This window comes from Dendronephthya gigantea, unplaced genomic scaffold (genome assembly GCF_004324835.1).
Source record: "Dendronephthya gigantea isolate DGI-Jeju-01 unplaced genomic scaffold, DenGig_1.0 000031F, whole genome shotgun sequence".
Classification (NCBI taxonomy): Eukaryota; Metazoa; Cnidaria; class Anthozoa; order Malacalcyonacea; family Nephtheidae; genus Dendronephthya; species Dendronephthya gigantea.
Window position 1 is genome coordinate 1,533,918 of NW_021163041.1, and position 20,836 is coordinate 1,554,753.

Here is a 20,836-nt window from a genome sequence, read left to right on the forward strand (position 1 = left end):
CTCCGGGGAGCATACGAACACTGTGAAAGATCAGCTGATAAGTTTTCAGTAAAAATCTCTCTTCAAACTCGCGTGCTCACCAAACCTCGAGGAATATTTGTTAATCTGCCCCTCCGGCCCCAAGTGAAAATTCCTTAAAAACCCCATGACGTCTTCATAGGCCACATATAACGGCAGCATGTATATTAGGCAAATAATGAATCGTTTTATATTTGTTTGTCCCTGTGTCTATTGGCCATTTATACAACACGAAGGCATATTGCGTGGGTTGCGACATTGACACTCGTTTTCCCTTGTGATAAATAGTAAACTAATGTAAACTGGTCATACATTCAACTTTCCTTTGCCCTCTAGCAGTTGATGTTCGTCGATGATTAATAAATACGAGTCTTTTACTACGTTGTATGATTGTTGATGAAAGAATATATTGGACAGTACAGCAGAATACTCACACACAGCAAATAGACTATAAACTGTAAAATAAATGTTAAGGATAACACGTTATAAGGATCTCATCCTTCATCTAAATAAAATCATGCAGCAATCTAACATAGTTAGTGTTCTTAATTTGATCAGCAAAACTAATTTAGATATATTTCCTCTATCATAATATAGATTAAATCTCTAACAATTTGATTGGTCGAGAATTGTGTTTTGCTAAAGTTTATATACACACATGACGTCACAATGTCAACGAACTTATAAAAATAATCTATTCGAAAGTTAGTAATAATATTCTTGAAATTTTGCACTTTGCTAAATAATCAATTTGTAGGGACACCACGTTCACTTATCACTGAGCTATATTAAAATTCCTGGATGACTTGCTCTCAGCCGAGAAGTGTCTGCAAAAATAGTGGCGAAGTTACTGAAATATGACGAGAACTTCCTCCAGGAATTTTTATATAGCTCAGCGGTACTTATTTGTTCTTTACATACTACGACTACTGGCTACGACGAACAAATATTTTTTGTTTGAATACTCAGCTACATACATGTACTGCTAAAATTTTGGGTAGAAACTTCAACTGGAATGCTCATGACCAATAGTTATGTGTAATCCTCCGAGATCGATTATTGCTGTGGAATGAAACCAAATGTTCGTCAGAACAGTTACATATTCACAAAGAGCAAAATAACTGTAGACTGTTTTAGATAAAAGGAAATAAGTTAAGGAGTCTACTGTGAAAATATAAACTAAAATTAATAATTGCCATAATTATTATCATTGTGTATTAATAAAACTGAAGCACAAAAATCTGCAAATAAGCATGGTAAAATTTCCAGTAAATATTGTCTAATGCATGTTTGGAATGATGATGATTGACCTTTAGATGACTGACTTTTAAAATTTTGATCTCACCTCTTTAAAATTTTGATCTCACCTCTTTAAACTGTTTGTACTGCAAAAATCCAACTGCAGGTCCTACACTATTTATTCATTTTTTCCGGGACGGAACAAATTTATTGCAAAAATGTGCAGTAGAATTTTTCCGAATGAAAGTGATATGTTATGATGTGTCCTCAAATGGTAGAAAACTTTATCTCTTTTAAGAAAAGGATACTTCCAGGTTCGCAATACCAGTTATGACGAAAATAAAAATATACTGCCAATGCAAATGAGCTGTAGTTTGTAATCATTAGATAAATTTTTCTTTTAAATGACTTTACTTCCTATGAATCATAAGAATAAGAAGACCATTAGAGTAATTCAGTCATACCTTAATGCTTTAGAGTGAATGAAGCACAATGTCATTTCATTATAATAAAATGCTCTTTCTAGCTATAGTGTTGGATTTCATTCTTTTTCATAATTTCATTTCTTAAAAAAAGGCATGCAGTGACTAGTATTTTTGACTGTACCTCGTTAGTCATGGGGTCTTTTGATGTCCATTTAAATAAAATGCATGTTGTAAGCATGTAACACATAGAACACACCATAAATGATATAAATGCATTTTCATGGATTCCTATTTGAAAGAATAAATTGTAAAACAGGTGTTGTTGCCAGCACTACACCATCCATATCATTAGTTATAATGCATATTATAATTTAACCTTCATGCATGTGCAAATAAAAGTTTTGACCAAAGTATGACAGGATAATTGCAGGTCTATGGTATATATTATATAATCTGTTTTTGCTCAAAGACCCTACTAAGAAAACCATTTTAATATAATATATTACTATGCATTCTAATTTAAAGTAATTTTATAGCAAACAAATCTATATTCCATACCAAAATTTTCTCTTGATGATACATAAGTGAGAACCAGTAAAGCAAGAATCTCCAAAATTGTTAGCAATGAATTGAGTCCATTTAAAATTGTAAACTGTGTTGATGGCGGGTCTTTTAACTTGAGTGCATAGTAGTTGAAATAAAAAATTGAGATCATAATTCGTGGAAAACAGTGAAGCGCAATACATATCCTCCATATATAAGTCTGTGGCCTGAAATCTCCTATTGATGTGCTTATCGATGGTATGTAGTTTGGAACCTAGAAAAAAGGAAGATTTTATTAAAAACTTGGGAAATAAGCAGGGTAAAAATTTTAAAATTAGGGGTATACATCTTAACTTCACCATGTTTGTCTGGTGGTAAATCTAGCTCATGTCGTACATCTAAATCTATACAATAAATCTAGTTTAACTTACATTACAATGTGTCTTGGTAGCGTCTTCAAAGTTGTACACAACAGAAAGAATAACACAAGAAAAGAAGCCAAAGAGGGCAAAAAGTAATGGCATCCGAAGAATGCGTTGCAGCTTAATTTTCAATAGGCGCATTTTAAATTTTATGCCAAAAAAACTATTTTGAAATTAAATATTTTTACAATAAAGGTAATTCTGAAGAAAATAAGTTGTTCAGTTATAAATTTCACCCAATTTCACCACTTTTGTTCACTGCGACTTGACCACTGGATTGTTTTCTCCTGTTCTGCAACGAGAAGTGAGCCCACAAACAATATGCCCATTCAGCATCCGTAATAATATTTGTATGGTCTAGCACTTTCACGGGATAAAAATGGCGGACTTTGCGCTTGTAAGTTTTATTTTAACCACACCTTATAAATCAGGGATGCCGGAACATAAGGGGGGGGGGGGGGCAGAGGCAGCTGCTCCCTTGCTTTTTACCAGCCGGGGCAAGGGGGTGCTATAATGCTATTTCATTTTAAAGGATTACATTTTATAACGATAAGTAATTCAACTGACAATATTTTGCAAACATTCTTTTATATTATGCACCGTTACAGAATTGCCTTTATTCAGCGCCCCCCCCCCCTTTTTGCCCTCACATCGTTCCAGTGTCCCTGACGGCCCTCGTTTATAAGATATATTTTGTTATGTTATATAGCTTATGTTGACTTAATATATACAGATTTCAATTCCACTTAACCCAAAATGATTGCCATTTCACTTACACATTTTAGCCCTAAATGTATTTATGTTGTTTCACTTGTTTGAGGCCATTTAGGCCGACTACTTTACGAAAACAAAACAAAATAGCAACACCATGTGACCATGAGCACAGCAAGACAGACAATAAGAATATCAAATATGTGTTTTCATAACTAGCTTCATAAATCCTATCAATTCTCCTGTCATTTAGAATTACAATTCAATTAGCCTTTAACAAGTCAATGAGATTTATCCAAGGATCTTCAAATGAATTGACAGCCGTTCTTATTTCCTTGCTTCGCCTAATGTCAGTCTTCTTTTTTCCTGCCAATTCCATAATCCTTTGAAGGTAGTCAGACTTAAGAGAGGCCTTGCCTGCCAAGCTGATAAGCACTTCAGAGAATGATAGCACTTCCAAGACAACAATGGTCATACTCTTGAACTCTCCAAGTTCTTCATGGATCTTCTTTCTTTTTTGCATCATTTTGTCTCTATTCTTTTGAATCCTTTCTATTTATTTAATATGTATCTAAGTTAAAAATGGGAAAGCCTTATTTTTGTCACTATTGAGTGTAGAAACAAGTCTCAGTAGGTATGACAAAAAGTTGATTCTAGACTGGTTTTTAAAAAGTGTATTTTAGCCACATCATTTAAATATATCAAATATGCATGTTTTGTTCAATACTATGTGGATTGTGATGCAACTATTTGAATGCAAATTTTTAAACGGTTTATATGTTTAAAAAATGTGTTCCATGTAAACACTGTTTCATCAGCTTCGTGTGCTACTACATTGGGAATCAGCTGTGGCACAGCATGGTCTATGAATCGTTTAATTTTATTTAACTTACTTGATTTATTTTGTTGTTGGTCGACCTGATTTCGCTATCAGCTTCTTCCACCTCTCTGTCATAGCGGGTTTTTTCACGTTCTGCCTGATTAGCTAGGTTTGCGTTATCTTGCGCAGTTGCGCTAACTCGCTCTAATGGCCAAATACGTTCCATAGCCTTGAACCCACCAATAACTTTTCATTTCCTCCACTCTTTCCTCTGCCTCTCGTTGTTTTGCTCTAGCAGCTTCATATTTCCTCCGGGGCGGCGTTTTGATTTTCTTGATGCTGCTTTCGTTTGGCTTCAAAGCCAGATACCTTAACTTTCAGGTTCTTTTCGTTCTGTTTGAAACTTTGAATTGTTGGTAGAGGTTATTGATTTTCTTCGTCAGGTTTTCAACTTGAGCTTCGTTTTCTTCAGCTTTGAGCAATTGTTTTTGGAGGATGCGCGCTTCTATTTGTAAAATTTCCGCGTCGGATTGAATTGATTAAAGGATAATGGCCGCTCTGTTTGGGTCGCTCCTCTCGACAGCTTCACAAACCTCGTCAAATGCTTTAAAGCACTTTCTGCTAACACGAACTAATGCCATAATTATTGTATTGCACGAATGTTGCTGGAAAAAAAGCCTGGAATATATTGCTTTCGGGTGTATTTCTTATTAACTTACAATGATTGGAAGAAGGGATTCATAGAAGGGATTTACCGGTTGCGTTTCCGGCTCTCAGAATTATCACACATGTACAATGATATCAAATATTTGTTTCGAAACCAACTTAATTTATTTCTATGAATCTATTTCCACACATTTCTGCGAACTACGTGTTTACCAAAACACATTATGTTCTTAGAACCCAGAAAACTTGTTCCAAAATACAAACCGTAAAAGGTTACAGTCGTTAATGTAGATAAAATAATGCTTTGTTTACATATTGAATCGCTATATCTCCTAAAATATCCTATCTTGTCGGAATATTTATTACTATTTCATTTTACTTTACTTCTATATGAATAAGAGATAGAGTTTATGTTCAATGAAATTTGGACAATTTTCAATTAAATGAGCAGGACCGATTCGCAGAAGCCGCTGGCTGTAACCTGTCTTTAACGCTTGGGTTTAAACACGGTTAATGGTTTTAAAAGCTCACTTACGCTAATTATGTGCGACATAGAAATTTTATTACTGAACAATGAGAAAGTTAATCAGTCTTAATCAGTGGAATGATTGAAAATTCATTGTACAAAACTATTTAACTACACGTTGCATACTTAAATCCTAGTGTCGGTTGGATAAAAGTCATGAAACTGACTTGTGTAAAACTATTTTAATTTAACTACACGTTGCATGCATAGTTAAATCCTAGTTAACTCAGAAATACACAACTCTGATTGGTCAATTCTGCCTTAACTACAGTTAAAAGTTAGAAGCCACGCTGTAATTCATCATCCAAGAACTACAATGAAAAGCTTAATAATAATAATGTCTTGAACTTAAAGGTTCAAAAATGTGTTAAATATCGGCGTACGGACTTAATTTTTTTGGAGAATAAATGCACCAAAAATTACCCGACTCTCTACGTCGGATTTCCCGTCCTATATGACAGCTTTATCCCCCTCCAGGTCTTTTGCCCACTATTCTAAAAAATATTTATTCCAGGAAAATCAGAAGAACACGATTATAAGGTAACGTGCATGCATGCATGTGACTGTACGACCTTATAAACAATTTCGGTTCTGATCTTCCTGGAAGCATTTCTACTTAAAATCTGGAATCGAAACTGATGCGATTCATGCGAAATATTGCCGGAAGTGTACAATTGGGTGCCTTTAAATATCTCAGATCTCGCTTTTACTGCTCAATTTGCTTTACTCTTCTTGCCGTCATATCATGTGATTTACGCTACGTATAAAATGTCGACTTCATCGAAAGATATTAGCGTCAACATTGAGGGCGAAACGTTCTCTTTGGTAAAAATTCCCGATGTCAGGAGCAGCTTAGTCAAAAACTCAAAGGAAGAACTGAATGGCTCGCTGGATTTAGCTAGCCTTGTCAATGACTTTGCAAAGCTTGGTACCCTTATCCGCGTTGCGTACAACGGTGTTGCAGGTTCTACGAAACTGCAGATCAAAGTACAGAAAGTTGGATACAAGGTCACCAAACTAGCGGATAAGTCTGCTGTTACGGTGCAGAATTTCAAGAACGCGTCAACCAGCGTCCTCCAAGAGCTTCAAGGCACGTACGAGTTTCTTCTCGACGGTTTGGAAGAGATGGCAATAGAAACCTTATCGCTTTTGGCGAAAGTGGCAGAGCAAATGGCCAAGGCAGCAGAAGAATTGCACACCGACCTCGACGCAGCTACAACAGATGTTATTGACGCGTTGGAACATACTCAGACAGAGAAAGGCTTTCAAGAGGACAGGAAGAAGAAAATAAAAGAGGAACGAAAGGATTTCGAGATTAAGAGAAAAAAGGCTGAAGCGCTTCAAAAGGAGTTGGAGGAGATGTTTAACAAGCTGTACAACAAAGCGAACCAGGAGGAGATGAAGCATTTGGAGGAAATGAAGAAACAAAGGCATATGAGGATGGAGGTTAACCAGCAATGCATCGAGTTCTTGGAGCGAAAAAGGAATTATGAGGACAACGAACACCTTGCAGATGTTGCCCTTGACGCTTTGCACAACTCCATTGGTGCCCTGAAGTCACTGTGTGCCATTATGATGAATGCTGCATTGTTCTGGAAGCAAATGCAGAAGCACTGCGAGGCCCTGGCGCAAAAGGACATACAGCAGATGATGGAGAGAGCCATGAAATACCCCGAAGAGAAGCGACTCAGAGTGTGGACGTCAAACGCATTCAAGAAAAGAACTGTTGGTTACTATGCCAAATGGGTGGCCTTGGATGATGTATGCCAGGCGTACATGCTGCAAATCAAAGATACACGTAAAGATCTCTACGTTTCCTTGGAAGACAACCCAACTATCGAGGAGTCCAGGAAAAACGTGCGCAAGCTTGCTGAGTCATTGAATCATGACTTGAAGCACGAGCAACAGAAGATTGCTGACAAGGATTAGCTGCACAAAAGTGATTGTTATTATTATTGACATTATATACATGAACTAAAATTAGTCAGTGCTACAAAGGAGCTAGGCTGTAGTCTGTAGATCAGAAGAACGTTTGTTCGTGTATTATTTGTAGTATTTGTGAACTAGCCATGCACTTGTGCTAACAATAAATTGTTTAGATGACTGACGTTTACAACTTTGAGGGATTATCAAAGGCTAAACTGTTTGTACTGCAAAAAATCCAACCGCAGGTCCTACACATATTTATTTCTTTTCTCCGGGGCGGAACAAATTTATCGCAAATTTATAGTATATATAATGCCTACATTGCCTGAACACTGTCAGGTACGCGAGTCGCCCGTTCCGTAATACACAGGATGTCAGGATTTTAGTTTGCATGAATAAATGATACATGTTCAATTTAATAAAAATACGGATAGCTTTGTTCTAATTTTCAATGTTTTAGTGCACTTTTATTTCAAATAAAACCATTTGCCATTGGGCTGCCTATGCCAAAATCGAGAAATTTGGCTTAAAAAGAGCCAAGTTGGCAACCCTGGAGGCCTGGACTTTACCACGAGAGGTGAGCCCACAAACAATATGCCCATCCAGCATCCGTAATAATATTTGTAAAACAATGGTCTAGCGCTTTCACGGGATAAAAATGGCGGACTTTGCGCTCGGAAGTTTTTATTTTATCCACACCGTTATAAACATAGGCAGCCAATTATGTATGCATGCATGTTTATATACCATGTATATTTATATATAGTATATAAACATGCATGCATATACATATTTGGGCTGCCTATGTTATAAATCAGGGATGCCGGAACATAGGGGGGGAAACAGAGGCAGCTGCTCCCTTGCCTTTTACCAGCAGGGGCAAGGGAGTGCTATAATGCTATTTCATTGTAGGGGCCGATTACATGGACCGGGTTAGCCCGGTTAACCGGGCTGAAATTTAGCAAACGATTATATGAGTAATCTTTGCCGGGCGGAAATTTAGCAAACGAAGAAAATTTAGCAAACGCAGACGCCATTGTTGTTTATGCATGTGTGTAACACTGTGCATGTTTTGACGAATACCCAGCCCGGTTTGCCGGGCTGAAACGATTACATTCCCGGCAAGACGGGCTAGCCCGGTTGACATAACCGGGCCAGCCCGGCAAGCCGGGCTGAAAGTTCGCATGTAATCGAAACGTGAAAATTGCTTGCGATAATATAGGAAACGGGCTAGCCCGGCAAAGGAGTTGCACAAAAACACCGAAATTATCTTGAAAAGAGAAAATACGAGAATAAGAAATTCAACAAACAATATTTTGCACACAGTCTTTATTATGCGCTGCTGCAGGAATATACAACCCCCCCCCACTTTGCCCTCATCGTTCCAGCGTCCCTGACCGCTGACGGCTGTCGTTTATAAAATATATTTTGTTATGTTATGTAGCTTATATTAATTTAATATACACACATGTAAATTCCACTCAACCCAAAATGATTGCCATTTCACTTACACATTTTAGCTCTAAATGTGTTTATAGTGTTTAAGGCTATTTAGGCCGACTACTTTGGGCAAACAAAACAAAATAACAACACCATGAGTACAGCAACACAGACAATAAGAGTATCAAATAAACATGTGTTTTCATAACTAGCTTCATAAATCCTATCAATTCTCCTGCCGTTTAGAATGACAATTCGATTGGACTTTAACAAGTCAATGATATTTATCCAAGAATATTCAAATGAATTGACAGCCGTTCTTATTTCCTTGCTTCGCCTAATATCAGTCTTCTTTTTGCCTGCCAATTCCATAATCCTTTGAAGGTAGTTAGACTTAAGAGAGGCCTCGCCTGCCAAGCTGATAAGCACTTCAGAGAATGATAGCACTTCCAAGACAACAAAGGTCATACTCTTGAACTCTCCAAGTTCTTTATGGATCTTCTTTCTTTCTTACATCATTTTGTCCCTATTCTTTTGAATCCTTTCTATTTATTTATGTATCTAAGTTAAAAATGGGAAAGCCTTATTTTTGTCACTATTGAGTATAGAAACAAGTCTCAGTAGGTATGACAAAAAGTTGTAAGATTAAGAATGAATTTTGATTTTAGACTGGTTTTTAAAAAGCATATTTTAGCTGCAGCATTAAATATATCAAATATGTTTTGTTCAATACTATGTGGATTGTGATGCAACTATTTGAATGCAAATTTTTAAACGGTTTATATGTTTAAAAAATGTGTTTCATGTGAACACTGTTTCATCAGCCTCGTGTGCTAACTGCATGGGGGATCAATGAATCGTTTTATTTAAGTTATTTAACTTACTTCATCTATTTTGTTGTTGGTCGACCTGATTTCGCTATCAGCTTCTTTCACTTCTCTGTCATAGCGGTTTTTCTCACGTTCTGCCTGATAAGCTAGGTTTGCGTTATCTTGCGTTAACTCTCTAATGGCCAAATACGTTCCATAGCCTGGAACCCACCAATAACTTTTCAATTCTTCGTCAGGTTTTCAACTTGAGCTTCGTTTTCTTCAGCTTTGAGCAATTGTTTTTGGAGGATGCGCGCTTCTATTTGTAAAATTTCCGCGTCGGATTGAATTGATTAAAGGATAATGGCCGCTCTGTTTGGGTCGCTCCTCTCGACAGCTTCACAAACCTCGTCAAATGCTTTAAAGCACTTTCTGCTAACACGAACTAATGCCATAATTATTGTATTGCACGAATGTTGCTGGAAAAAAAGCCTGGAATATATTGCTTTCGGGTGTATTTCTTATTAACTTACAATGATTGGAAGAAGGGATTCATAGAAGGGATTTACCGGTTGCGTTTCCGGCTCTCAGAATTATCACACATGTACAATGATATCAAATATTTGTTTCGAAACCAACTTAATTTATTTCTATGAATCTATTTCCACACATTTCTGCGAACTACGTGTTTACCAAAACACATTATGTTCTTAGAACCCAGAAAACTTGTTCCAAAATACAAACCGTAAAAGGTTACAGTCGTTAATGTAGATAAAATAATGCTTTGTTTACATATTGAATCGCTATATCTCCTAAAATATCCTATCTTGTCGGAATATTTATTACTATTTCATTTTACTTTACTTCTATATGAATAAGAGATAGAGTTTATGTTCAATGAAATTTGGACAATTTTCAATTAAATGAGCAGGACCGATTCGCAGAAGCCGCTGGCTGTAACCTGTCTTTAACGCTTGGGTTTAAACACGGTTAATGGTTTTAAAAGCTCACTTACGCTAATTATGTGCGACATAGAAATTTTATTACTGAACAATGAGAAAGTTAATCAGTCTTAATCAGTGGAATGATTGAAAATTCATTGTACAAAACTATTTAACTACACGTTGCATACTTAAATCCTAGTGTCGGTTGGATAAAAGTCATGAAACTGACTTGTGTAAAACTATTTTAATTTAACTACACGTTGCATGCATAGTTAAATCCTAGTTAACTCAGAAATACACAACTCTGATTGGTCAATTCTGCCTTAACTACAGTTAAAAGTTAGAAGCCACGCTGTAATTCATCATCCAAGAACTACAATGAAAAGCTTAATAATAATAATGTCTTGAACTTAAAGGTTCAAAAATGTGTTAAATATCGGCGTACGGACTTAATTTTTTTGGAGAATAAATGCACCAAAAATTACCCGACTCTCTACGTCGGATTTCCCGTCCTATATGACAGCTTTATCCCCCTCCAGGTCTTTTGCCCACTATTCTAAAAAATATTTATTCCAGGAAAATCAGAAGAACACGATTATAAGGTAACGTGCATGCATGCATGTGACTGTACGACCTTATAAACAATTTCGGTTCTGATCTTCCTGGAAGCATTTCTACTTAAAATCTGGAATCGAAACTGATGCGATTCATGCGAAATATTGCCGGAAGTGTACAATTGGGTGCCTTTAAATATCTCAGATCTCGCTTTTACTGCTCAATTTGCTTTACTCTTCTTGCCGTCATATCATGTGATTTACGCTACGTATAAAATGTCGACTTCATCGAAAGATATTAGCGTCAACATTGAGGGCGAAACGTTCTCTTTGGTAAAAATTCCCGATGTCAGGAGCAGCTTAGTCAAAAACTCAAAGGAAGAACTGAATGGCTCGCTGGATTTAGCTAGCCTTGTCAATGACTTTGCAAAGCTTGGTACCCTTATCCGCGTTGCGTACAACGGTGTTGCAGGTTCTACGAAACTGCAGATCAAAGTACAGAAAGTTGGATACAAGGTCACCAAACTAGCGGATAAGTCTGCTGTTACGGTGCAGAATTTCAAGAACGCGTCAACCAGCGTCCTCCAAGAGCTTCAAGGCACGTACGAGTTTCTTCTCGACGGTTTGGAAGAGATGGCAATAGAAACCTTATCGCTTTTGGCGAAAGTGGCAGAGCAAATGGCCAAGGCAGCAGAAGAATTGCACACCGACCTCGACGCAGCTACAACAGATGTTATTGACGCGTTGGAACATACTCAGACAGAGAAAGGCTTTCAAGAGGACAGGAAGAAGAAAATAAAAGAGGAACGAAAGGATTTCGAGATTAAGAGAAAAAAGGCTGAAGCGCTTCAAAAGGAGTTGGAGGAGATGTTTAACAAGCTGTACAACAAAGCGAACCAGGAGGAGATGAAGCATTTGGAGGAAATGAAGAAACAAAGGCATATGAGGATGGAGGTTAACCAGCAATGCATCGAGTTCTTGGAGCGAAAAAGGAATTATGAGGACAACGAACACCTTGCAGATGTTGCCCTTGACGCTTTGCACAACTCCATTGGTGCCCTGAAGTCACTGTGTGCCATTATGATGAATGCTGCATTGTTCTGGAAGCAAATGCAGAAGCACTGCGAGGCCCTGGCGCAAAAGGACATACAGCAGATGATGGAGAGAGCCATGAAATACCCCGAAGAGAAGCGACTCAGAGTGTGGACGTCAAACGCATTCAAGAAAAGAACTGTTGGTTACTATGCCAAATGGGTGGCCTTGGATGATGTATGCCAGGCGTACATGCTGCAAATCAAAGATACACGTAAAGATCTCTACGTTTCCTTGGAAGACAACCCAACTATCGAGGAGTCCAGGAAAAACGTGCGCAAGCTTGCTGAGTCATTGAATCATGACTTGAAGCACGAGCAACAGAAGATTGCTGACAAGGATTAGCTGCACAAAAGTGATTGTTATTATTATTGACATTATATACATGAACTAAAATTAGTCAGTGCTACAAAGGAGCTAGGCTGTAGTCTGTAGATCAGAAGAACGTTTGTTCGTGTATTATTTGTAGTATTTGTGAACTAGCCATGCACTTGTGCTAACAATAAATTGTTTAGATGACTGACGTTTACAACTTTGAGGGATTATCAAAGGCTAAACTGTTTGTACTGCAAAAAATCCAACCGCAGGTCCTACACATATTTATTTCTTTTCTCCGGGGCGGAACAAATTTATCGCAAATTTATATAGTATATATAATGCCTACATTGCCTGAACACTGTCAGGTACGCGAGTCGCCCGTTCCGTAATACACAGGATGTCAGGATTTTAGTTTGCATGAATAAATGATACATGTTCAATTTAATAAAAATACGGATAGCTTTGTTCTAATTTTCAATGTTTTAGTGCACTTTTATTTCAAATAAAACCATTTGCCATTGGGCTGCCTATGCCAAAATCGAGAAATTTGGCTTAAAAAGAGCCAAGTTGGCAACCCTGGAGGCCTGGACTTTACCACGAGAGGTGAGCCCACAAACAATATGCCCATCCAGCATCCGTAATAATATTTGTAAAACAATGGTCTAGCGCTTTCACGGGATAAAAATGGCGGACTTTGCGCTCGGAAGTTTTTATTTTATCCACACCGTTATAAACATAGGCAGCCAATTATGTATGCATGCATGTTTATATACCATGTATATTTATATATAGTATATAAACATGCATGCATATACATATTTGGGCTGCCTATGTTATAAATCAGGGATGCCGGAACATAGGGGGGGAAACAGAGGCAGCTGCTCCCTTGCCTTTTACCAGCAGGGGCAAGGGAGTGCTATAATGCTATTTCATTGTAGGGGCCGATTACATGGACCGGGTTAGCCCGGTTAACCGGGCTGAAATTTAGCAAACGATTATATGAGTAATCTTTGCCGGGCGGAAATTTAGCAAACGAAGAAAATTTAGCAAACGCAGACGCCATTGTTGTTTATGCATGTGTGTAACACTGTGCATGTTTTGACGAATACCCAGCCCGGTTTGCCGGGCTGAAACGATTACATTCCCGGCAAGACGGGCTAGCCCGGTTGACATAACCGGGCCAGCCCGGCAAGCCGGGCTGAAAGTTCGCATGTAATCGAAACGTGAAAATTGCTTGCGATAATATAGGAAACGGGCTAGCCCGGCAAAGGAGTTGCACAAAAACACCGAAATTATCTTGAAAAGAGAAAATACGAGAATAAGAAATTCAACAAACAATATTTTGCACACAGTCTTTATTATGCGCTGCTGCAGGAATATACAACCCCCCCCCACTTTGCCCTCATCGTTCCAGCGTCCCTGACCGCTGAGGCTGTCGTTTATAAATATATTTTGTTATGTTATGTAGCTTATATTAATTTAATATACACACATGTAAATTCCACTCAACCCAAAATGATTGCCATTTCACTTACACATTTTAGCTCTAAATGTGTTTATAGTGTTTAAGGCTATTTAGGCCGACTACTTTGGGCAAACAAAACAAAATAACAACACCATGAGTACAGCAACACAGACAATAAGAGTATCAAATAAACATGTGTTTTCATAACTAGCTTCATAAATCCTATCAATTCTCCTGCCGTTTAGAATGACAATTCGATTGGACTTTAACAAGTCAATGATATTTATCCAAGAATATTCAAATGAATTGACAGCCGTTCTTATTTCCTTGCTTCGCCTAATATCAGTCTTCTTTTTGCCTGCCAATTCCATAATCCTTTGAAGGTAGTTAGACTTAAGAGAGGCCTCGCCTGCCAAGCTGATAAGCACTTCAGAGAATGATAGCACTTCCAAGACAACAAAGGTCATACTCTTGAACTCTCCAAGTTCTTTATGGATCTTCTTTCTTTCTTACATCATTTTGTCCCTATTCTTTTGAATCCTTTCTATTTATTTATGTATCTAAGTTAAAAATGGGAAAGCCTTATTTTGTCACTATTGAGTATAGAAACAAGTCTCAGTAGGTATGACAAAAAGTTGTAAGATTAAGAATGAATTTTGATTTTAGACTGGTTTTTAAAAAGCATATTTTAGCTGCAGCATTAAATATATCAAATATGTTTTGTTCAATACTATGTGGATTGATGCAACTATTTGAATGCAAATTTTTAAACGGTTTATATGTTTAAAAAATGTGTTTCATGTGAACACTGTTTCATCAGCCTCGTGTGCTAACTGCATGGGGGATCAATGAATCGTTTTATTTAAGTTATTTAACTTACTTCATCTATTTTGTTGTTGGTCGACCTGATTTCGCTATCAGCTTCTTTCACTTCTCTGTCATAGCGGTTTTTCTCACGTTCTGCCTGATAAGCTAGGTTTGCGTTATCTTGCGTTAACTCTCTAATGGCCAAATACGTTCCATAGCCTGGAACCCACCAATAACTTTTCAATTCTTCGTCAGGTTTTCAACTTGAGCTTCGTTTTCTTCAGCTTTGAGCAATTGTTTTTGGAGGATGCGCGCTTCTATTTGTAAAATTTCCGCGTCGGATTGAATTGATTAAAGGATAATGGCCGCTCTGTTCGGGTCGCTCCTCTCGACAGCTTCACAAACCTCGTCAAATGCTTTAAAGCACTTTCTGCTAACACGAACTAATACCATGATTATTGTATTGCACGAATGTTGCTGGAAAAAAAGCCTGGAATATATTGCTTTCGGGTGTATTTCTTATTAACTTACAATGATTGGAAGAAGGGATTCATAGAAGGGATTTACCCGTTGCGTTTCCGGCTCTCAGAATTATCACACATGTACAATGATATCAAATATTTGTTTCGAAACCAACTTAATTTATTTCTATGAATCTATTTCCACACATTTCTGCGAACTACATGTTTACCAAAACACATCATGTTCTTAGAACCCAGAAAACGCATTATGTTCCAAAATACAAACCGTAAAAGGTTACAGTCGTTAATGTAGATAAAATAATGCTTTGTTTACATATTGAATCGCTATATCTCCTAAAATATCCTATCTTGTCGGAATATTTATTACTATTTCATTTTACTTTACTTCTAAATGAATAAGAGATAGAGTTTATGTTCAATGAAATTTGAACAATTTTCAATTAAATGAGCAGGACCGATTCGCAGAAGCCGCTGGCTGTAACCTGTCTTTAACGCTTGGGTTTAAACACGGTTAATGGTTTAAAAAGCTCATGCACTTACGCTCATTATGTGTGACATAGAAATTTTATTATTGAACAATGAGAAAGTTAATCAGTCTTAATCAGTGGAATGATTGAAAATTCATTGTACAAAACTATTTAACTACACGTTGCATACTTAAATCCTAGTGTCGGTTAGATAAAACTGACTTGTGTAAACGAACTATTTAACTACACGTTGCATGCATAGTTAAATCCTAGTTAACTCAGAAATACACAACTCTTATTGGTCAATTCTGCCTTAACTACAGTTAAAAGTTAGAAGCCACGCTGTAATCCATCATCCAAGAAATACAATGAAAAGCTTAAAAATGTCGTGAACTTAAAGGTTCAAAAATGTGTTAAATATCGGCGCCTGTACGGACTTAATTTTTTTGGAGAATAAATGCACCAAAAATTACCCAACTCTCTACGTCGGATTTCCCGTCCTATATATGACAGCTTTATCCCCCTCCAGGTCTTTTGCCCACTATTCTAAAAAATATTTATTCCAGGAAAATCATAAGAACACGATTGTTTATAAGGTAACGTGCATGCATGCATGTGACTGTACGACCTTATAAACAATTTCGGTTCTGATCTTCCTGGAAGCATTTCTACTTAAAATCTGGAATCGAAACTGATGCGATTCATGCGAAATATTGCCGGAAGTGTACAATTGGGTGCCTTTAAATATCTCAGATCTCGCTTTTACTGCTCAATTTGCTTTACTCTTCTTGCCGTCATATCATGTGATTTACGCTACGTATAAAATGTCGACTTCATCGAAAGATATTAGCGTCAACATTGAAGGCGAAACGTTCTCTTTGGTAAAAATTCCCGATGTCAGGAGCAGCTTAGTCAAAAACTCAAAGGAAGAACTGAATGGCTTTCTGGATCTAGCTAGCCTTGTCGATGACCTTGCAAAGCTTGGTACCCTTATCCGCGTTGCGTACAACGGTGTTGCAGGTTCTACGAAACTGCAGATCAAAGTACAGAAAGTTGGATACAAGGTCACCAAACTAGCGGATAAGTCTGCTGTTACGGTGCAGAATTTCAAGAACGCGTCAACCAGCGTCCTCCAAGAGCTTCAAGGCACGTACGAGTTTCTTCTCGACGGTTTGGAAGAGATGGCACTAGAAACTTTATTGCTTTTGGCGAAAGTGGCAGAGCAAATGGCCAAGGCAGCAGAAGAATTGCACACCGACTTCGAGGCAGCTACAAATGATGTCATTGATGCGTTGGAAAATACTCAGAATGAGAAAGGCTGTCAAGAGGACAGGAAGAAGAAAATTAAAGAGGAACGAAAAGAATTCGAGACTAGAAGAAAAATAGCTGAAGCGCTTCAAAAGGAGTTGGAGGAGATGTTTAACAAACTGTACAACGAAGCGAACCAGGAGGACATGAAGCATTTGGAGGAAATGAAGAAACAAAGGCATATGAGGATGGAGGTTGACCAGCAATTAATCGAGTTCTTGGAGCGAATATGGAATTATAAGTACAAAGAACACCTTGCAGATGTTGCCATTCACGCTTTGCACAACTCCATTGGTGCCCTGAAGTCACTGTCTACCATTATGATGAATGCTGCATTTTTCTGGAAGGAAATGCAGAAGCACTGCGAGGCTCTGGCAAAAAAGGACATGCAGCAGATGGTGCAGAGAGCCATGAAATACCCCGAAGGGAAGCGACTCAGAGTGTGGACGTCAAACGCATTCAAGCAAAGAACTGTTGGTTACTATGCCAAATGGGTGGCCTTGGATGATGTATGCCAGGCGTACATGCTGCAAATCAAAGATACACGTAAAGATCTCTACGCTTCCTTGGAAGACAACCCAACTATCGAGGAGTCCAGGGAAAACGTGCGCAGGCTTGCTAAGTCATTTGGGGATGACTTGAAGCACGAGCAAAAGAAGATTGCTGACAAGGATAGCAAAGAGCAGGAGGAAATAAAAGAATTAGCTGCACAAATTTGATTATTATTATTATTGACATTATATGCATGAACTAAAATTAGTACTACAATAGCCTGTAGATTAGAAGAATGTTTGTTGGATTATTTAGTAGGTATTTGTGAACTAGCCACTTGTGCTAACAATAAATTGTTGAACACAGCAGAAGCGGCTAATTATAGACATAGTCAAGTAATATTTTTTATTATACAGTATGTCAACTAATTCTTAGAACTGCATAGTCTATGTATTAAAATGAACTTTGTTATTCTTTATTACTAATATGGAATAAAAGGGTCAATATCAGATTGTACGATTTGAAGCCACATGGATTACCGCCTATGCAATATCTGCAGTCATATTTAATATTTCTCATATCTATAGACCCATGTACAATCCAACCTAAATATGATCTCACCAATCGTGAATCTGATTTGGATGATTAACAAAAATTTAACATTCTCTCAATCAACTAGTTAACAATGCAAGTTACTAAAATTTAACTGACATCCTCCTAAGTTACCAATCATATCATCCTTAAAATTTCATTGAAACTTTTTTTGCGAATTTAGGGTATAGCTGATATCGAATTTCCAAGTCAAGTTTTTGATCTAAGTTTTCATCCAAATCGAAATGTTATCGCCTCCGGTCAAATAAATGGGGAAGTTAATGTGTAAGATTATATCAAATATTAAATAAGCATTTTAAAAAGAGAATATTTAGATTTGCATGCCATGCTCTTACAAAGTAAGAAAAAACCTTTAAACAAACCAAGCACAAATAAAATAAACCTGCGTAACTGTGAAATAACACGCAACACAGCATCTGTGGAAGAAACACCACACTTTGAAAACATTTTCATGTCCAGGTTTTTGTATTCATAGACATAGTTTTGGCAAAGATGGGAATACCCTTTTAATGGAATTGAAACATCATAAGAAAGCTTGCCGTGCAGTACAGTTTTCGACAGATGGCTTGTGTAAGTTCACTCAAAGGTTTTATACAAATCTTAAAACGTTGTTGATAGACACCGCACAGCACAATATCTTTTTTAATGTTCTTCAGTGTAATTTTGCATGGTGACATCAAAATATAAGTGAATTAGCTTGTAGGTATATACACCACGTAAGTATATTAAATACTGCAAAGAATTATAATGCATGCATACTCAAATGCATTATATAGACCTGACGACGGCCTCAAAAGATAAGACGATCCAGGCTGTCGATATGAACACTGGAAGCATTTGTCGTGTGGTCAGAAAAGCGCATGAGTAAGTGGATTTATAGTAAATGATTATGTTGATTTGTTGATAACATATCAATAATCAGTTTTATTTAATACTATACATATATGTATTACGCCAGCTATACCTAAATGAATAAGTAATAACGTATATAACCACATTTCATAGATCCCCTATAAACTGTTTAAAGATTTTGAATCAATATCTATTAGCAACTGGCGACGACAACGGCGGTGTTAAGGTAATCACTTGTCAATTTCAGTGCGAAATTTTGCAAACATTATCAAACGATAATTTTTTATTTCTGGCAGTTTTGGGATACAAGAACTTCAAGTAGTGTTGGAGAATTTTCAGAAAATGAGGATTACATTTCTGGCATGGAGTGTGACAAAGATAACAGAACATTACTAGCTGCGAGGTAACATAACCCCACCCCACCCCAACAAGTCATGTCGCGGTCTTTGCGACACACACATGCACCAAGGCTAGCTAAGGACATAACTGGATTACGTATACAGATTGCTGACTTTACCTCACCTAGTTAGTGTGCAAGCCCGGTTTATCAGAGAACCTATAGGAACCGAGGAGAATATAAAGCACTTTCGTTCCGATAGCGATTTTTTTTCATACTTGGGGTTTTTTAAACTTCCTAAAAGTTATAGAACTGAGAAAAACTCTTTATTCATATAAATCAATGTTGAGTTTCAAGTCTATGTTACTGTTCCTCCATGGCTTCCTGTTATAGTGGGGATGGGACATTATCAGTTTACAATATCAGAAGAAAGAGGTTTGAAGCTCGTTCTGAAAATCAGGAAAATGAACTGTTGTCTCTTGCTGTTGTCAAGGTGAGTAAAATATTATACAGCATTGTGTTTGTATATACTATTATATAGGTACAAAAACACAGTCAACTTCCACTTTGATGTAGAACGGAAGTAAAGTTATTTGTGGAACAAGCGATGGTGTACTGCATATTTTCACCTGGGATCAGTGGTCAGATATCAATGACCGTCTTCCAGGTCACCCGATGTCCGTTGATGCATGTGTAACTCTGACTGAGGATATTATCTGTACTGGATCAATGGATGGCATAATAAGGTATTCTTATCAAAACATATCAAGTTGCAGCACATTTCGTTTTTTCGGCCCAGTAAAACGTTTTTCTAATCATATAGCCCATGACTTTTTTTAACTTTAAATCTAATATTAAAATGTACCATTAATTTCATACGGATGCAAAATATGCGGCAAGTTTCTTTTCTACCGTTTTTGATTTTTTGTGTTGCCACCGATTTGAAATTCAGAAAGTTGCAATATCGATGAACTATATCTTACTAGTTCTCTGAACGAAGTATATTTCTCAGAAGGGTTCCTTTCCATTTCAGAGCTGTCAGCATTCTTCCCAACCGCTTTGTCGGAGTAGTTGGAGAACATGGTGAATTCCCTATCGAACAAATCAGTTTGTCACCAGATAAAAACATCTTGGCAAGCTGTTCCCATGATCAGAAAATCAAATTTTGGGATGTAAAACATTTTAAGGAAATGACATCAAGTGAAGACATACCGAAGACGACAAAATCCAAAAAATCATCAGAAACAGAGAACTTCTTTGAAGATTTATAAAATATGATCCCTACACAGGGATCATTTGATGGATGTACTGATAGAATTAATGCGTGGTAGAACTAAGGTGCGGTTGCGCCAGCGTTGGGTTGGACCTAGGTCCCATGCAGGATGCAACAGTAAACGGGGCAAGTTTCTTTTGACCTGCGTACCAAAAATTAAGCCTGCCGTGCCAAAAATGTTTAGTATGTTTGTCGTGTAACCGCTAACCCTGTCGCTCTAACCTACAGCAAGTTCGCGTTATGTATAATTATATTGTCCTTATACACCATTTAATTAATTATCTCCTT

At 37.3% G+C, this 20,836-nt stretch overlaps 5 protein-coding genes and 1 pseudogene across 6 annotated transcripts; 4 read left to right on the top strand and 2 right to left on the bottom strand.

Moving 5' to 3' along the window:
• Positions 1-209: 209 nt before the first annotated feature.
• On the bottom strand, positions 210-2,932 carry LOC114524490 (post-GPI attachment to proteins factor 2-like). 2 transcript variants are annotated; one of them, XM_028545580.1, is made up of 5 exons: positions 2,657-2,932; positions 2,241-2,499; positions 1,864-1,970; positions 1,566-1,674; positions 210-473 (listed from the first exon to the last, which is right to left on the bottom strand). In XM_028545580.1, the coding sequence occupies exons 1-5, from the start codon at positions 2,786-2,788 to the stop codon at positions 325-327; spliced, it is 756 nt and encodes a 251-aa protein (XP_028401381.1). In that variant the 5' UTR covers positions 2,789-2,932; the 3' UTR covers positions 210-324. The 2 variants fall into 2 exon arrangements, with proteins under 2 accessions (XP_028401381.1, XP_028401382.1); XM_028545581.1 differs by having other exon boundaries at positions 407-1,146.
• A 79-nt stretch (positions 2,933-3,011) lies between these two features.
• Positions 3,012-20,832, top strand: LOC114524702 (WD repeat-containing protein 55-like). Its single transcript, XM_028545862.1, has 9 exons — positions 3,012-3,044; positions 18,250-18,350; positions 18,562-18,656; positions 18,863-18,950; positions 19,092-19,164; positions 19,235-19,341; positions 19,669-19,768; positions 19,852-20,021; positions 20,309-20,832. Exons 1-9 carry the CDS (start codon positions 3,027-3,029, stop codon positions 20,544-20,546), a joined length of 990 nt encoding a protein of 329 aa, XP_028401663.1. The 5' UTR covers positions 3,012-3,026; the 3' UTR covers positions 20,547-20,832.
• Positions 3,788-5,202, bottom strand: LOC114524703 (annotated as a pseudogene).
• Positions 5,757-7,581, top strand: LOC114524701. Its single transcript, XM_028545860.1, has one exon. It carries the CDS (start codon positions 6,139-6,141, stop codon positions 7,297-7,299), a length of 1,161 nt encoding a protein of 386 aa, XP_028401661.1. The 5' UTR covers positions 5,757-6,138; the 3' UTR covers positions 7,300-7,581.
• Positions 10,938-12,916, top strand: LOC114524700. The gene has a single exon (XM_028545859.1). It carries the CDS (start codon positions 11,320-11,322, stop codon positions 12,478-12,480), a length of 1,161 nt encoding a protein of 386 aa, XP_028401660.1. The 5' UTR covers positions 10,938-11,319; the 3' UTR covers positions 12,481-12,916.
• LOC114524699 lies at positions 15,126-18,131 on the top strand. Its single transcript, XM_028545858.1, has one exon. The coding sequence runs from the start codon at positions 16,499-16,501 to the stop codon at positions 17,699-17,701; it is 1,203 nt and encodes a 400-aa protein (XP_028401659.1). The 5' UTR covers positions 15,126-16,498; the 3' UTR covers positions 17,702-18,131.
• Positions 20,833-20,836: the final 4 nt, after the last annotated feature.